The following is a 19,441-nucleotide window of genomic DNA, read 5'->3' on the forward strand; positions in this document are numbered from 1 at the left end:
TTGATACTGATCGTTCTTAGGGATGTTTTAATATGCTCCGTTATTTTAGTCTGCGTTCGTGAGGATTGGTCGCTTCTGGGACTATTGTAATTTCTGTCCACGATTAAGCACGCAATTGTCGTTGCGAAATTACCATATTACCATAATAAAGATGAAATGTTTTGAATTTAAGCGAATTTGTGACATTTTAACTGAATGTTTACATAGTAAAAACGACAGATTCGTGTTTGCATTTTCTCACATTGTGACTTTCAACATTTTTAGTATTTGTAGTTTTAGTATTTTTATTTTTTCAACATTTTTAGTAGTAAAATACTACAAACGATTAAAAAATATTCATTACTAGTAGAACTCCGAGTTAAATAATGTCAAGACAGGAAAATATAACAACTATATTAAATTTTTAGCATTTCCAATGCGGCGTTTACTCAAGGGTGGCGTTTATTTCGAAGAATCACTTTTTTTTAAATCACTGACAACAGTTTTTGCAAATTAGACTCCGAGCAGCCCTTCTTTTTGCTTGGTCCGTCGAGCAAAACGCCCGAGAAGCGCAAATGATTACGCGCGTGACTGAAGGCGCGAGACTAGACTGTTCACAGTCCTTTATTTTCCCGTAAGATCATCGAGATCGAACGCTTTGCGTCACGGGCTGCCATCTTGGATGACGCCCGCCCCCTCGGTACATCTGAAAATTAAGATATCCGTGACGGTGAGACGCGGTATATCTAAACGATCTCACGAAAAAATAGGGGACTGTGAACAGTCTATCGCGAGACGGGAGAGGCACGACAAAAGAGTGTCTCTCTTTCTTCTTCTCGGGCTGCCGCCCTCGTTTCTCGCGTATCGCGGCTTCGCCGCTCAACGCTCGCGCGCTCTCCCCTTACTAAATCTGAAGAATTGTAAATCGTCTGTAAATATTATGTACTTTAAAAGTTCTAATGTCTCCCTTATTTTCCTGAGAGAGGATGGTAAATGTCTGGATGGTGTAAATTACCAAATTGTACCGAGGTTTTTCTTATTATCCTCGAGTGATCGCCGCATTTTTCTAACAAGGTGCGGCGTTTATTCGAGGGCGACGCTTACTGGTAATTCTGCTTCCAACTGCGGCGTTTAATCGAATAAATACGTTTTCATCATTATCAATAAAATTACGGCAAGTCTATTTTCTAATTCATTTGAGGGGTTTAACTTCTCTTTTGGGAAAGCGACTTTTGCGTGGAATGTTTGTTTAGTGACTCAGCTATTTAAATCTAAAATGACCTAACCTTCCCCCAAATAGTCAAAAATCGGGGGGCCAATAGCAGGGGGAGAGAAGATACAACGCCTTCTGGGTAATCCGCCCGCCATTTCGCGACAGAGGCGACGAAACAAATGTTTAGATTGGGCTTTGTCACAGGCAGCCCAATAATCATAGTTAGAGAAGGAGCAAGGAAATTTTTCTCCTCCCAAGCCTCCGCGGGCAATACGCACAAACTTCGACCACGATTGTTACAACAGTATTTAAAAAAAAAAAACAGAATTTTGTCGGAGCAAAGACAAAAATTATAAGCAGTGAAAAAGAGACAGACAACAAAAGTTTTACACTAATAACAGATTGCCTTTTAATGATTAGGGAATAAAATACTAGCACAGCACTAAGGCTAGTTTCAGATGTTGAACATCAAATGCTTATGACTACAACAATAAATTTCGTTTATAACCATAAGATTTCGCACATCTGAAGTTGAACTTCTGAAAAGGGCATTAGGCTACTACTAATTACTGTTGAATTCGATGCTCGACAGGCAAACTAACATAGCCAATAACTAATTTACTTTTATCTGGTCTAGTTAATACAATGCAGTCATTTACCCGCATTCACGTTACTTTAAAAAAGAGAAAAGCATTAATCATATATTCGATAAAAGACAAGTCCTTTTATCACTCCATATTCCATTTACTTTTATAATAAGATATCCAGGGCTATCATACATGTCTCTTCAAAGTACACAGGGTTGAGATTTACTTATGGCAGGAGGATTGATGTTGCCACAAAGCACTACTCTAAGGGCCCAAAGGGGATTCAAGATATCATAATTTGCTAATAACGACTCCTATGTTCTAATGGTTCATTAAGAATCTTTGATAGTACTGGCTAATGTGCATACACACAGTATAACAACTCTTATTATCTCACTGACTCTGCTAGCCAAATGGGGATCAGGATCAACTACTTTCTCCTGCAAAACAGATTTAGCTTGTTTCCGCCATATAATTAAACCTTCATTGACCAAGCGTGTTCGCTCAAAAAAGCTACCCCGCATAACCGGCGTTACTTTTTTGCGTTTCTCAGGCGAGCATGAAGCGAGCAAGGAGTGCCAGACACAGCAAGCGTGTCTGGCTCCTTGCTTTCTTCGTTGATAAACGCAAAAAAGTAACATCTGTTACGCCGCTATCTTGACCTCAGACTTGGTCAATAATGCATATGTATCCCCTACAACTCCGACTATCCATCCTACAAACAAGCTCAGTGTAGACAGCTTCAATTTTGACTTTACACTGTACATACATTTGTTCATCATTGAGCTGCTGGCCATATCTATCTAACTAAAGGAAAAGTTTAACTCTCAGGTCACAAGAGTTTTTGAGGGTAAAACTTTCACAGACATTGCCAATAAATAGACTTGGCACATTGAGATTAAGCTCTCTAAGCAACACGTACTAGACTTTCTCCATTGCAACTGGAAATAATCCAGTTTCATTATCAATTAACAGAAAAGGCATTTAGACCATGAAAGGAAGCCTAAAAACAATTGCCACAATATTGGCAGACAATGAAAGGAAGCCTTAAAAAAAATTGCCACAATATTGGTTGGGATCACATAAAAGGTATAAGCTTAACTAAATTTTTTTTTGTCCAAACTGCAATAATACAAAGATGATGTCAAATCCCAAGTGTCAGGTAACAGTGATGAACAAGGACAACCAATACAACAGCAAAAAGAGTAATGCACTCTACAGGAAGTAGTCAGGCGTTCTTCGAGTTACATGAGGCTCTCCTCGTCTTGGTGCTGGGTCAAATTGCAGGCTGAAAGGATAAAGGTAAGTTGAGACTTTAATGTGCACTATTGCCACAATGCTCTTCACATATTTCTTAGAGTACAAATAAAGAGATTCTGTTAACACCAGGCACTTGAGAAAGTACATGTGGATAAAGCTACTTCAATTTTCAGCTGATTTAATACCCACAAGTACTTTGTATGTCACGTTTTCTCTTAGCCGATGTTGCTATTCCACCGTACCATAAGTCTTTTTGTAAGGTGATGGCCACTGGCTGACCTTTAAAAACATTCGGTATCACTCTCTTCTTTGTTTCAGAAGTTCACTTCACCTATATGATTACATAAATTGCTTCAAAGAAGAGCCTTGATTGGCCATTTCTGCAGGACATGTGTCAAATACATGAGTACAAATGCATTGCCAGAAAACAAAACCCAAGACAGATCCTTGAGTGTTTTTCTTATACCAAATTTGGGACAAAAAGGTGATGATAATACAACAAACCAAAACTTACAAGGAATATTTAAGAGCATCATCTAACTCCATGATGGCGGCTTGATTTCCACATCTGTAGCAGTAGTTTGGTGCACTAAATATTGTAACTACATTCCTATCATGACACCAATTATAGCCCTGAAAAAAAAAAAATTAGACAAAAAGTTTTATGAATGCCAAAATGAAATCATAACTATAACCAAACATAGGCACGTTAAACGTGCATGAGCTATTTTGAATGCTTCAGTGTAACTTTAATGCTTCGGTGTAACCTTACCAAGAGTGATGAATCTACTTCTTTCATCCTAAATGTAGATTGGGTTTTCATGCGAAATTGCGTATTGCGGTACATAAATGAAAACGCGAAACGCTCAGCTGAGTCGTTCCTCAAGCTATATATTCACTTTCCTCTGTCTTTCCCTGTTACATCATGCAAGTTAAACAAATCGTTAAAGTGAAATAAATTTCTACTCACCAAACGTTGATTAGAAGGAAAACTCTAAGGTTTCCTCGGAGTTTCTTAAGCCAAAATGTGACTCTTCGAATACTGAATAGTTACGAAATACCAGGATTTTTATCATTGTGGTAGATGGTTGCATCATCATAATTCACGAGGTTTTCACGTGCGATTCTACTCAGTGAAACAGTCTTTAACTCCGACAAATTATTTCTTTATGTTTTAAAGGCTATTGCTTCTCAAAAGACAAGAGCCTTTTTTAAGGCATTGGTTACAAAACGAAACAGGTCTTCATACGTCCAAGTTACTATTTATCATTGTGAAAGCCAATCTGCATGAGATGTATAGTCACACAGCTGGCACGTGAAAGTGTTGGACTTTGCCCCCTTTCGTCGTTCGTACGTGAGGGAATTCGAGTTATCTTTCAGTAAACTAGTAAACAGATTTATAAAAATAACTCACGCACACAATTTGCACGTGAAGATGTTGGTCTTTGGCCCTTTTACAATTCCTACGTAAAAAAAGGGCAAATTGTTTACTACAAAATTTTCTCAAACGATTTTAAGAAATCACCTCGGCTTCATCATAACATCTGCAATTAAATTATGTTTCATGCAACGTCAAGGTTGATAACCTAACATTTATTAACATTTGTGAAACAGTCTTTAACCCCGACAACTTATTTCGTCATGTTTTAAAAGCCATTACGTCTTAAAAGACAAGAGCCTTTTTTAAGTCATTGGTTACAAAACGAAACAGGTCTTCATACGTCCAAGTTACTATTATTATTGTGAAAAGCCAATCTGCATGAGATGTACAGTCACACAGCTGGCACGTGAAAGTGTTGGACTTTGCCCCCTTTCGTGGTTCGTACGTGAGGGAATTCGAGTTATCACACAGTAATCTAGTAAACAGAATTATAAAAATAACTCATGCACACAATTTGCATGTGAAGATGTTGGTCTTTGGCCCTTTCACAATTCGTACGTAAAAAAAAAAAGGCAAATTGTTTTACTACAAAATTTTCTCAAACGATTTTAAGAAATCACCTCGGCTTTATTACAACATCTGCAATTAAATTATGTTTCATGCAACGTCAAGGTTGATAGCTTAACATTTATTAACTTCCAAGAAAATTATCAAACTGCTGAAATATATTTCTACTTATATCATGTTGCTCCACTCAATATAACAGTATCTAATTATTGTGTCAACTAGCTTCTTCCAATTTTATTCCCTAACGCTACTGTTTCTACTGAAGTTACGCATCTTTACTAAATAGAACGAAAAAGGTCGGTTGAACTTTGTAAGCGAGAGAATAATATTTTTAAAGCTTGTTTACAGGATTAACAATAATCGATACAGCTTTCAAAAAAATAGGCTGCGCCTTAAATTTCTAAAACCACATTTAATAGGGCGCATACTTTCGAATTAAAGTCTATATCTAAATGTCAATTATTGCTTGACTGGAAGAGATTTGAAAATATATGATCTTTCATACTCTACCTAGTTGTAGCAGGTGAAACAGAACTCATATTGACGTGCGTTGTACCGATAGCCGAATTAGGTCAGAAATGCCTCGAAGCAGCATCCACACTTAAATATGAACCCTTAAACAGCTGCATCATTGTTCACAGCGTTTGAATCATGAAGATATTTTATGTAATGCTTCCAAACACCTGTACCCGTAATAAAAGACGAAAAAATTGTGAAGGATCAAGATGGCGGTCTCAAAGTGCCCTTGTTCGACCTTTACCAATGCCATGTTTAAATAGATGCCAAGATCTCATTGGTTCCTAAGCATCAACTAATAGTACCTTCAACCTTATTGGCTCTTGCAACAAACATCCGAACATACAAAGTTACAAAGCCACAAAGATACATACGCTCACACCACTGACATATGAGCTATTTTTTCAAAATAGCTCAAAAACTAGCCTAACATTTGAGGCTTTATTAGAAATCAGTCTCCTCTGTCACAGTGCATCTAAAATACACTTGTACGCATACAAAATCTGAGTTTATAGAAGGAATAACCTGCAAACTCTTTTCCTTATAACCACTTGTACAACATTAGAAACTTGTAAGTATATAAGGTCATTTTTTTGGAAAAGTCACTTATCTACATGTCTACTAACCTCCATAACAAGCTGATGAGCTCTGGCAATAAGAGTAAGACCATTAGTGTGATTAAATGTTTCAGATATATCTTGACCAAAAGTGTAACCAGCACCGCGGGGAGAGATCCCCCAGCCACCCCTGTCATCTGGATCACTCCACAGTAGATCACACATGGGTCCCTGTAAGTACAAAGGAGATATTGTTTCCACTCCATAAGCAGTAAATCATTCATTACAAGGTTCCATATTAATTTTTTACCAAACTTAGCCCAGTTGTTCAAAGGCCAATTAACATTAACTTGAGGTTAAATTCTAATCTGGTTGTCTTTTTAACAGAGCTTTGAACAACCAGTCCTTATCATCATGACAAGGAAGTCAGAAACACACAATGTAGTTCACCCTTTAAAATATTGCATTATAGTTAAAAACATCAGGGTTTAAGGCAGCTCTAGGGCCTTTGCAGACAATTTGTCCCTTCAAGGGCTTTGGAAGGGGGCAAACCAGAAAAAAACGTGGAATCAAATAACTCTTCTTATGCCAAAATGACATTTAATATGGCTTGGTTTTTGTATCTCAACCACATGTGTTCTTTCAGCCATTTTGCCTGAAAATTGCAGCTTTCGTTAGATTTTTTCCCCACTTCAGGTTTCACATCACTGATGTATTCTTCAACACTTAATTTCTTCCCTTTAGCACTGAAGATAACGCATTGCCTCTTACCGCCATTGATTTTGGTGGAAATGTGGGTTAAGGTATCTGCACTGGCAAATTTTCAACCTTTTTTTTCGCCCTCAAAATCCACCAACAGTAAGATTAGGTCATGTAATAAGCGTATCTATTTTTATTTTTCCAATTTACCTCAGCATCAAAGAAAAAAACACCTAAAAAGTTGCCTGATTTACCAGAAATAAAAGATAAATTTTTCCGTTTCTAAGGAAGGTGATTGTGGGAGGCCACAGGAGAGAAATTTGACGCTCGTGTTTAGGACTGACAGCATCAAAACATAGCAGGAGATCACAGGCTAAAGAGCTTTACGCTTGTGGCTTTTCAGATCCATGTACTTCAGAGAAAACCTATGAAATTAAATTTTTTATAGAAAGATTATTTAGCCGCAATAAAAAGCTTTAGGCTTTAAGAGAGGTCAAAGAGTAGCAGTACTATAAAACTCCATCTGAGATCAAATCCTGTCAGAAACAAACCACAGGAAACATGAGACAGACAAGGTTCATGACCTTTGAAGCAACAAGAGCGGCAAAAGTAAGATTTGCTTAGTCAGAGTTTGCACTGTATATAGAAGCAAAAGTAAGAAAAAAAGGGAAACTTCTGATGTTAAAAAGCTAACCCTAAGGTCACGTTTCACACCATAATGAGCTTATGAGTTGAGTTGTAAGCCTTTCAATCGACACTTTACTTCAAACATGTGCCCACCAGGATTCGAGAACTGCAATATTGTTTTGCTACCACGTTCATATTCCTCATCTTCTCATTTTGCCAGTAGCATGAATGTTTGTCTACTCCCAAACCTTTCTCTTGTTTTTCAGCTCCTTTTTCCCCACTTTCCAACGCTTGGATTTTCTCTCACAGCTTTACAGACTTTACACATCTCGCGCTTCTTTTTTTGGCTGCACTACATGTATGTCAGCGCTCCAAGCTGCGACCATTTTGGTCGCCATGGGGAGTGAAAAAAAAAATTGGCGACTGAATTATCGGCGAAAGTCGCCATTTGGCGACCAAAGGATATAAGCTCAAAAGAATAAAGTTGACTTCACGTTTTATCGCTTTTTAACTGAATCATCGTTAAATTAAAGAAATATTACCAAGTTTTTCTTCTGTGTAAATTCAATGATGAATCTGTTCCTCTTGCATGGCAAGACATGTGTACAGTTCTGGCATAAGGATCTGCGTATCGCAGCTTCGAATTCATTGAGCGGCCATTTTGAAAACTCAGGTGGGAGAAACTGGGGAGAGCCCAAACTACTTCCGGCGGGGGTTGACTTACACCCAGGCCACCCCGACAGAATACTGAATACGTTGTCATGATAAATTCAAGTGTTAGTACTGCTTTTTCGTGATTAGAAAACCATATATAGATATTTATTAGGATAACTAAGAATAACTTGATACTGATATACGTCAACAATGAGTGGAAGTTATTCAGGCAAGTTTCATTTAGCACGTACAAACAGTATTTTTGTCATCAACTTTGAAGTAAGAAACGTTTATTTTGACCAGAAGTATTGTTATTGTTATTGTTATTGTTGATTCAAGTTTTAATTTACATATGTGAGTGGTTTCAATGCCAATGATTTAGCTAAAGAAAGATGTTTCTTAGCAAGTAGACGGTACGAACAAATGTATATTCACGTAATCGTATCTGATCAGATTTGTTTCAATGATATCACTGCAAATACATGTTCCGGGTTTCAACATCCGGTTTTGTAGTAAATTGTTCTGGTTACCTCTCATAAATGTCTTTGCCTGTTTTTGCCATCTTGTACTGCATTTACAACCCGCAGGCAAGTAACAATGGAGTGTTAAAAACACGATTTATTTCCGTACACAACGTTCAGCAGTAGCTCCTTCATGTAAGTAACATGAAGTGTCTTGCGTTAATGAAACGACAATTTTTGGCGACCGAAATTTTCCATTGGCGACCATTTTAAAAATGAAGGTCGCCAAAAGGCGACTTATTGAAAAAATGAGCTTGGAGCGCTGTATGTTAGAATGATACATGACACTTCTCACGCCCACACTTATCGGAAATTCAACAGCCTAGCAACAGAGAAACAAAACCCACCCTAGGGTAATGGGGTAAGGCAAAATTTCGTTTTAAGAGTGCTGCAACAGTATTGAGCAGCAGAAATACAAAACAATATGGCGGATATCAAAGAGGATCAAAAAAAGAGAAGAAAATCAGCATACCGAGCTATTTTTCTTTGTTAACTCTCAATAATATAGGTATTTTTGAGTATGAGAATATTATTTGCACTTAGAAAAATGAAGTTTCTTTCAAAGTACTGGACTGGAAGACATGAAATATGGCAGAACTTTTCACTACTGTCTACTTAAAGTCTACAGGCTTGCACCTTCGGCCCTGGGCAGCCCCTGCAGCACTGGCCGTTTAAATTAATAACTCAGCTGTCTACTTCAAAACTTTCTGACAACCCTGCATCCAAAGTGCCCTCATCATTGCAGAATGATATCACTTTGTATCATAAGACTGTGTGATGAGTTTAAATCACTGGGCACAATAATTCCCTGCCAACTTGATGTATTACCTGCCAACATGAAAACTCAGTGACAGCCCTGCACTATAAGAATAAATCATTTATGAGACAACCAACTCTCTAGGCTTCCATTTCACATGTGACTTAAGTTTTCTCTAACCTACCTCATGGGGAACTTCCTGGAGACGATCAAGGGCTCTGATATGGTCAAGAGTGTCAATGGAAGGAGAAAGTCCTCCGTGAAGACAGAAGATCTGCAGAAGTAAGTAATGATGAACAAAATTATAGTCAAACCTTTGCATGGATTTACCATTTGTGACCTCTCACGTGAAAACGTAACGGTTTCCTGTTAAATGGCTGAAGCCATTGGGTACCCGTTGAAAACATTTACTAAAATGTTGGAGGCATTGAGAAAACTGTTGGGATTTTTCCTTTACCCGTTGAAGGCGTTGAGAAAAGCCGTTGAAACCATTTGTTCCAAAGCATTGAAAGCATTAGAAAAAGCTGTTGGGTTTTTTTCCCTTACCCGTTGAAGGCCTTGAGAAAAGCCGTTGGAAAAAATGTGTTCTAAACCGTTGGAAGCGTTGGGAAAAGCCGTTCTAGCACCAAGCCAGGGTGCAAAGAAAGTCAGTTTTACAGCTTGCCATTCGGGCAAGCTGTAGCTAGCATGTACTAGCCCAAAAGTCATTTCAATTAGCCCGAAAAAAATTTGATGAGCAGGATTGATTACAGTTCTTCTGTTATTCAAATTTCTAAAAAAATATCACTTGCCTATCGGGCAAGTTAAAAACAGAATTCACTATCCCGATAGCAAAATCCACTAGCCCCGGGGTATCGGACACCACTTTCTTTGCACGCTGCAAGCAGCGCTCACAAAAACCGTTTGTCAAAACCTGTCAATTATACAGTGCTATGATTATGTTAGCTGAGTGAAACGTAGAAAATATACAGCACAGCTAACTCCCCTCACCGCTTTGGGTCTTTGAATGGCTACTAATTATTGTTGAATCATGGGAGGTGTATATAAATAACATCATGTCTATTCTGCGATTCTGGGCTTATCTGGCCGGCTATCAGCGGTAACAAACAAGTCTGACTGTAAAATGACCAATCTTTGGCTCTGAAATTGCGTTCGCAATCCTTGAAAACTTTCGAGAATCGATGCCTTTTATTCTACTGGGAAATATAGCGAGTTCTTTAAAGTTTGAGTTAATCTCTCGTAAAATTGGGCTTGTTTTTTTACGCGATGGAACTTGATACACGTGAACTTTTTCGTTGCCTAGCACGTGACCGCAACTACTGTGATGAAAATTGTGCGATGTTTCAAAAGCGGATTGCATTGCACGAGACTATATATTGCTCTCAAAGCTCAGAAGCTCTTGGAGGTTTCTGAAGTTTTGCGATAATGCCGATGGACATTCACAAACACACAATCGAAAAAAAATTTTGGGAAGTTGAATTCGAAAGACAAGCTGTGAGAACAAAGGCTACGAGAAGTGCCTCTAGACGTCGATCAAACATTTGTTTACACAACCTTCCTTTTACTGTGGATTTGACAGATATAAAGTCATGGATTGTATTCAAGTTCTGCTAGTGAACTAACGACTTCTGCTAGTTCAATGATGCAAAATACCGTTCGAACATTTCTATTAACGTTTCGACGCAAAGCATCATCCGAGCCGTGCGAATCAATGCACAGTGGACAAAAACGGCAAGCAAAGTTAGCTCGGCTCGCTTCGCTCGCCCATTTTTCCGCCTTATATTTCCTCAACCGTGTTTTTTCTCCATATTGGAGTTATTGTGGGGCTATGCAACGCCAGAAATATGCAAAGTTTCAAGCAGAATGCTTGAAAGCCCGTCTTTGCCAATTTTTGAGGGCTCGACTTGTGGAAAAAATTGCAACTTTATCACACACGTGTTTACTTTTCCAGACAAGATAAACAACTGTGTTGACAATTGAAAGAGCATGATATAAACCAATAAAAATTTATGGTGAATTGTGAATCAAACTTCCTTTCGATAAAATAGGCAAGTAAGCGGAGAAATTGACACGCTGCGACGATCGAAATGAATAATTATATTATAAAATAATATAGATGAGGAGTGATCATGACGTTTGATTTTGTTTGGACTCAAGGCGTTGGAATTGTCTAGCTGAGCTGTAGATGTTTTGAGATCTTGCACCTCGGCCACTCGTGTCGTTTTGTTCTGATTTCAGATCGGCCTTTCTCAAGTCAACACCAAACATCGTTGAATACTGATTTGCACAGAAAATAGAAGAAAATGATCGAGAGGTGAAGTTCGAATTTTGTTTCGACCTGGGACGATTGAATTTTCAAGCAGTGCTGTAGACATTTGAGCTCTTAGCCACTGAAGATTTTGTTATTACCACACCTCCGCTAGTTACCTAAATTAAAGCCGTTCAGCTCCTTGTTCAGGAAGTGTTGAAAATAATTATACAAGAGGATTGTAAAGCGTTGGAAATCATGAAGAACCGTTAAAAACCTTTGACCGTTGAAAAAAATTAATAAAGCCGTTAGGCAACCCGTTGAAAGCATTATGAAAAGGCGTTGGAAAAATCACCACAAACCGTTTGGAAAAAGTTACAAGCCATTGAAATTTTTTGCACACCCATTGAAAGCGTTGAGAAAGCCGTTAAAGCCGTTGGACAAACCGTTAGCTACCCGTTGGTTAGCCGTTGGTTTTAGCCCGTTTAACACAAAACCATTAGTGCACGTTTTCGCGTGAGAGGTCGCATTTGTCTGGATTGGCTGGCCAGTCAAGTCCAGTCTTTAAAAGAGTTTTACTATTGGTCAAAAATGTCTCGCCAGATTAATCTACCCCTAACTTGTATGCGGGGAAGAAAAAATGTTTTTAGCAAAAATAGCCTTCAAAGGGAAAGACAATATTTAGTAAGTGCTTTACGGCCAAATGAACAGATATGCCCAGGACTGCAAGTTAATGTCAGTGATTCATGCTCCTTATCGTAGACATTATAAAGTGTCACCTGGCCCTAATCCTCACCTCTCTCTACATGAAGTAGCATGAAAATAATTATAAATATTTGTATCAAATATGACCTTCCAAAGTTCTGAGTTTTCTTGCATTTCTGGACATAAAGTGACTAATCACAATTGAGATCAGGAAGCAGCAAACCACCTGCTGACCCGTTTTACGGCCGACACTTATCGATTATCGATAGCCATTCTGTAATGTTCCTCTGGTCACAATACCATTCCAGAAATCTTTCTGGCATCCATCGTTTTCTTAGTTTAGCAATATTAACTGCATTCCACAAACAGAATGACGTTGAATTTTTTCCTTAGAACTATTTCACATCTGCTGTAGTACTTGAAGTATTAGTCTGCTGGCAAGCTGTCAGTCCCACCTCTCACCCCTTTTTCCTTGCAATTAATTCACCTGAATAAGCAGCTTGCACACTAGCTATATATGAAGAAAGTACATAAAATTAAAGAGATGTTACCTGTGAATCAACCAAGGCAGTCAGTGGAAGGTAGTCAAATAAATCTGTAAAGTATTTCCAAACATTGGCATTGCCATACTTCCTTAGACATTCATCATAAAATCCATACACTTGAGTGATTTGACGGCTTTCGTGGTTACCACGTAAAATGGTTATTCTGTATGGGAAACGAACCTATTACAAGACAAATAAAGATGTCAAGAATGCATACGAGTTTTTATTTTGAGGCGAACATGGGAGTCTGTCAACTTGTGGGTAAACTGTTCAATTTAGAAATCAGTTTATAAAAAGTGATGTTAGAACTTAAGCACAGCCTTAAAATTTGTATTATTGATTTACTCTTGGTATTAAACTCCTGGTTATTGACCTGATTGGTCAATTAAGTCACAATGATATTTGTCGTCTGTAAGTTAAGCTGTGCTGTTATAGGCTATGTAGACTCGTAATGTCATTGGTGCATTTCGATCCGTCTATTGACACAGTTAAACACTTGTGACCTTCTTTGGGAAAACGTACACTAACGATATTTCGTTAAACGGTTAGACCGTTAGCTGTCCGTTAGTCATCCGTTAGATGATTCAATGAAAATCGTTAGAGGCGTTAGGCAATTCGTTAGCAACTCATCCGTAGCCGTTAGAGCGTTAGTTGTATCCGTTAGAGGTGTTAGTCAATTCGTTAGCAACTCATGTATATCCGTTAGAGCGTTAGTTGTATCCGTTAGAGCGTTAGTCCAGGAAACTAAAGCATTAACTGACGATTCTATTGCTTTGCTGATCAAGGCCGCTGCCTTATGGGCGCCCTGTCGTCAGAGGTTTCTACGATTAATTTTATTCGCCCGCGGGCGACCGAAATTATAAACAAGGAGTCCGCATCGGGCACCTGAAACTAGTGATTCTTGCCAAACCCGTTTCCCAACGTCCAGTGAACGAACGACACAATTCCCTACCCGTTCTACGCTTTTGAAACGAAAAATTAACATCAAAATGCTTGGTCGTCGGCTGTAGGCAAAAGATACCGACGATAAGAAGTAAACAAACAAGCACACGTCTTGAAATCCGCTTCTCTGCAGACTTCCGCTAATTGATCTCGAATGAATTGAATGGTTGCAGGAAAACCTTCGGTATAAAAGTCATGACCTTCTTCCCGTCTTTTTGCCTTTAGAAACGTTGCTGTTGTGTGTATTTTTAAATGAAAAGATGCAAGCAAGCAAGATCCATTGTTGGTTAATTGAAATTACACATGATATATGCAAATTTTTCTTGCATCTACAACTATTGGCATGGGCTGGGAAAGGTTTGGGATTTTAATTTTTTTTCCATTTGATTTGTAGTCCTAAATAACTGAGGCTCTCTAGTAATTAAAAAAGTCTACAATCATTCAATACAGCTTTTATTCATGTGTTGTCCGTCACACAACGCTTCACTGCGTATTCAAATTCCCGGGAGTCAAATTTCAACCGAAATTTGCATAAAGTTGTTTACGAAACCGATACGGCATCTTGTTGAAAAACTTTCATCAGACATCGAGGGGCTTGCTTGATATAGTTTTTGGAAACATTACAGTCCCAAGTCAAGATACGTGTTTGCAAACAGTAGTTCTTGTCAATACGATGCAGTAGAAGTTTCATTCCAGGAGAAATTGGACGGCCTGTTTTGAAGCGCAGTCGTTTCGAGAGCAAGTCGATTTCGATTATTATTTTACTCGTTGATCACATCACTAGTGATTTTGATGCTTTCAATTTTCAGCCGTTTATCGATCGACAGCTGTACTTAAAACTTTCGCTCAATACATTGATAACAACAAGATGAACTAACCAGCCGTTAATAGATTGCTTAATAGGGAATAGCGCTCGATTACTTCCACCAATTCAACTGTTAGAGCGTTAGAACAAATCGTTAGAGCGTTAGAACGAACCGTTAGAGCGTTAGAACAAATCGTTAGAGCGTTTGGACAAATCGTTAGAACGTCAGAACAAACCGTTAGAACGTTTGGACAAACCGTTAGAACGTTTGGACAAACCGTTAGAACGTTAGAAAAGCCGTTAGCTATCCGTTAGCTATCCGTTAGTTTTCTAACGATAACGAAATATCGTTAGTGTACGTTTTCCCAAAGAAGGTCACACTTGTGTATTGTTAGTCAAATTGTCAGTTGTCACATCATTCTCTCCTGGTCAGTTTTGCTTGAGTCCATCAATAAGTTGTTTGTATGGGGCTGGTAACTGTCGACTATGATTCAGTGGCATTTGTTCTAAGTTAGTAAACCAGTTTTTTAAAGTGAGTCTTTGCGAGTACTCTGTAGAATATGTAATGTCGCTTAGTCCCAGTCGATTTGGTATTTTGTCTGTAAATGGTGTTCAGCAATGTGATTGTTGACAAAAGAGTTTCGAGACGCTAGAATCGAGTCTCGAGTTTGAAGCTTCAACTTTCGAGTTTTGAGAAGCAAGGCTTCCACCTGAAATTATTGTTTTCTGAAAGAAGGATGTCGCACAGTCATGTAGCCATTCAGAAATTTGCACCAATGATCAGTGCTTGTGGTGCAGTGTTCTGTAACTGTTTGAATTGCCAGCTTTGGCCAGCTTTCAATAAGCATAAATCAATATTTTTGATTTCAAAGATTTATCCTGCATATACAGTGTACGTAGCCTTTGCTTGCCATGTTCAAAGATTTTTACAGATGAATGGTGCCACTCAGCAATCCTGTGAATTGATTAGCTTGTCACAGTTTTATGCAAATCTTGATAAATGTGGCTAAATGTAATTTAGGCAAAGTTAACCTCGAAGCAATGCTGGTCAGCAGTTTCTCCAGCTTTACTAGGGGTGGCCCGATGCTCTAGCAGGGGCACCTCGTGAATTATATATATGCAGTTGCTTGCTTGTAGTTCTTTGCAAGGTGTTGAGTCTCGATCTTCGAGACTCCATTCTCGAAAGTTTCGAGAATCGAGAATCGAGAATCGAGAATCGAGTCTCGATGTTCTAGGATCAAGACGCGAGAGTGACCGTCAACTTACTTTTGAGCCATACTGTACTTATGAAATGACTCCTGGGTTCAAACCTTTCATCATTATTATTAATGTAAACAACAATATGTTATTGAAGTTTCGTGTGAGGAGAAATAATTAATTTTGTTAGCAAATTGTCAGAGACATAATAAAGTCCAGGAAGGCTTGTAAGGGTGTTTTTGCATCTAGAACTAGTTGAGATGAAAACTTAAAAGATCACTTGTCCTATGGGTAAGCTATTGTTGGGTGTACAAGGCTGGAGACAAGAAGGGTTGTTCTCTGTGAAAATTCCTCTCAGTAAAAATTGACATTATGTTACACATTATCAAGTTACTAACCTTTAGAGTGACTAAGAGAGTAACAGTCTCCACAGAGTAATAACCTCTGTCTACATAGTCACCCATAAACAGATAATTGGTATCTGGTGACCTTCCTCCTATTTTAAACAGTTCCATAAGGTCATGAAACTGGCCATGAACATCACCACAAACTGTCACAGGACATTTCACTTCCTGTACATTTGATTCCTTGCTGAGAATTTCTTTTGCCTAAAAAAAGACAGTTACATACAAAAATTAATATATAGCAAACTTAATTACACTTCAAAAACTCATTTATAATTAACAAACAAAAAACAAAAGAAATTTTAAAGACGAAACCCACCAGGACATTGAGTAATTTTGATTTTCAGTGGACAAAAATCTTACACTAGAACAATTTAGAGCATATTGCATTCTTTCTTACATTTTTCAAGGTTAAAAATGTAATCAATCATCTGTAGTAACACCAAAAAAAGTTTCTCATGAGAGCCCGAGAAAATGAATGTCAAATTTCAGAGAATTACATCTTACACATGAAATTTTCAAAATTTTACCTGTGTAATCACAATTCTTGTGAAATTTGACATTCATTTTATCAGACTTATATGAGAAATTTTCTTTGGTGTTACTACAGATGATTTATTACATCTTAAGCTCTTGAAAAATGTAAAAAAGAATGCAATATTCTTTAAATTATTCTGGTACAAGGTTTTTGTCCACTGAAAATTAAAATTACTCAATTTCCTGGTGGATTCTGCCTTAATGTTTAATGAGTGTCTTTATATCTGACAAAGACATCACTAAACTTAATGTCCAATTTATTAGACCAAAGGCTGTGCTCTAAAGAAAATTTCAGGGAGCCCTTCAGGCTCCCAACCATTTTGGTGAAGGCACCCAGACCTTGATTCAAACTGGTGGCCTGAATAATAACTTCACTGTAAAAATATTAAATTTGCATACCAATATACAGCGACTTCTATTTTATACAAAAATAAATTGCCTCACCAAAAATAAATTGCGTCGCCAGTTGCATTCTAGCACTAAATATCTGAATAACTTGAAAACAGCACTTTCAACCCAAAACTGATAAAAGCTCTCTTTCATTCACACTTTTATTTTTCATTTTGTTGTCAAAATTCCAATGTTCACACTAATCTGGATATATGTTTAAAAAACAACAACAACAACAACAACAAACAAAACACTTGGTCTCAGTCTCACTCAATCTCAGTCCTAGATAAATGATAGAGTGTGGGTACATAAAGCCAGCACTGAAAAAAAGTGCTTTCTTTACTTAATGTCAAGCACACAATCTCCTGAGCTAAGGGTCTAAATCCTATAAAGGCATGCCAGGAAAAAAGTAAGGATACCAAAAAGAGACAAATAACATAATTAATGGCTGTTTGAACTCAGCATTTTTCAAAAGCTCTGCTTTTATCATCCACACTACCACACTCTTGAAGACTCTTTCTAAACACATGGGGTTCAGTAAGGGCCGGGCACCAGGCAAATTGACCAGCTGTGAACACGACTTTGCCCGGCTGCTTTACATCTCAAAGAACTTCTTTTTATTACAAGGAACGATCAAAAACAGTTTTAAGTTACAATAGTGCCCTTTTCTTGATGAGTCTTATCGAGCCTAAAACATACTTTGCCGTGCAATTTCCACTTTATTACACGCCACATGAAATCCCCTCATTCGTTATGTGTTAAAAACAAGAATCGCCCCATAACACATTGCGAAAAGAACTGTGCTTCATAAACGACTACCTGAAATGTATCAGTGTTGTGAGCATGTGACCATGGCGGCCCAGAAAGAACGCGTTCAATAGCGGATTATTTTTCGGCTTCAACTAAAGGGCCTCCAGTAGAGAAAAGGCCAAGAGGTGAGTAGACTTCTTTGTGATTTACTTGCCTGTATATATTAAATGGCTTAATCATAATGTTCAACGAAGCCAGGCGTGATTTTTTATTTGTCTTATGGTTTACGCCAATGAATTAATTTTTGGTGGGTTTACGTTAAAACAGTGCTCCTCCCGTCTAGTCATTGAAATTTTAAAGATAAATTGTTAAACTAATACTTTTGTGATTCACCTTCTAGCAAAAACTCTTTGTCTCTCCAAATGTTTGTCTGACGCACTTCATCTAATCACTTAATCATGATTAAATTGTCTAGAAAAGTTATCTTTTTTTGGTTGTTGAAAGTCATTGTCTGCAGCTTCAAAATGCAGGAAAACACGTCCCTGCGACCATAGAATTTCAAAATTTTCCCGGGGAGCATGCCCCTGGAGGCCCTTGCCAATTCTTTGCCCGGGTGTCAAACTCAGTTGCCCTCCTGTTGCAAACCTTCATGAACCCCCTGTAAACACTCATCCCACTATGACAGTGACGTAAAGCAAATTGCTGAACATCTGCAATGTTGCAATTTTGAGGAAAAATGCCGAACAAGCGTGAGGTGGAAAAAAAGCAAATATACAACTGAAACCTTACTGAGTAGTAAAGGAGACATTTATTCCCTTTACGAATAGTAGCTTAGTGGCAAAATGAGGAGAGAAATTATACCTAGAGCTACGAATTCAAAACCACGTACTTGTTAATTAAACAGGTAGTCCTTGCGGATGCGGGTAGATAAACATTTAACAAAGTATTCTTTTAATGTCTTGCAGCTACTTTGAAATAAAAGATTTAAAGCATTTTGTATTAAAGCGAAGGAAGCGATCATGTAGATTGCAACAACTTCATTCTCCGCTTCGCGGATTGATGATGAATATTAGTTTACATGTACATGTGGACTGGAGTCTGTCATGTATGCATGTTGTATACGAAACTGTAAGAGCAATAATTTGTCTCCCATACCAGTTTCTTTCTAACTGCAATCTAACAATAATTGTGGGAAAATTACACCATGTTGATTGTCCTCAAAAAGCGAGCAACTTTGTTTTACCTTGTCGCAGAGCGTTTTTACTTGTGTTTCGCTGAGTTGTTTGCATTCCATTAACTGCTCGATCCATGATTCTAAATCTTTTGCTGTTGCTTTGTCGTCCACCATAGCTATCGCTGAAGTTCTACCAAGTCAGATAAATATTCGTTTATTGTTGTTAGTATGTTGCGGAGAAGCAAACAGGAATATTGCCAGAAAAATTGACCTTCAAAGATTGTCACCTCTATATCTTCAACGTCGCAAAGTAACTATGGCGGTCAACTGAATTGACACCGGCGAAGGCACATGTACGTAATATGCCAAATATGGGCAACAGCTCCATATATGCTGAGGCCTCTCCCCTAGCTTCCAGTGCTTCGC

At 38.1% G+C, this 19,441-nt stretch overlaps 1 protein-coding gene across 1 annotated transcript; it reads right to left on the reverse strand.

Moving 5' to 3' along the window:
* Window positions 1–1,576: 1,576 nt before the first annotated feature.
* LOC140932966 (serine/threonine-protein phosphatase 2A catalytic subunit beta isoform) lies at window positions 1,577–19,439 on the reverse strand. The gene is made up of 8 exons (XM_073382470.1): window positions 19,303–19,439; window positions 19,085–19,205; window positions 16,159–16,368; window positions 12,823–12,996; window positions 9,503–9,592; window positions 6,130–6,291; window positions 3,554–3,672; window positions 1,577–3,067 (listed from the first exon to the last, which is right to left on the reverse strand). Exons 2-8 carry the CDS (start codon window positions 19,187–19,189, stop codon window positions 2,995–2,997), a joined length of 933 nt encoding a protein of 310 aa, XP_073238571.1. The 5' UTR covers window positions 19,190–19,205; window positions 19,303–19,439; the 3' UTR covers window positions 1,577–2,994.
* Window positions 19,440–19,441: the final 2 nt, after the last annotated feature.

Source organism: Porites lutea, chromosome 4 (genome assembly GCF_958299795.1).
Source record: "Porites lutea chromosome 4, jaPorLute2.1, whole genome shotgun sequence".
Taxonomy (NCBI): Eukaryota; Metazoa; Cnidaria; class Anthozoa; order Scleractinia; family Poritidae; genus Porites; species Porites lutea.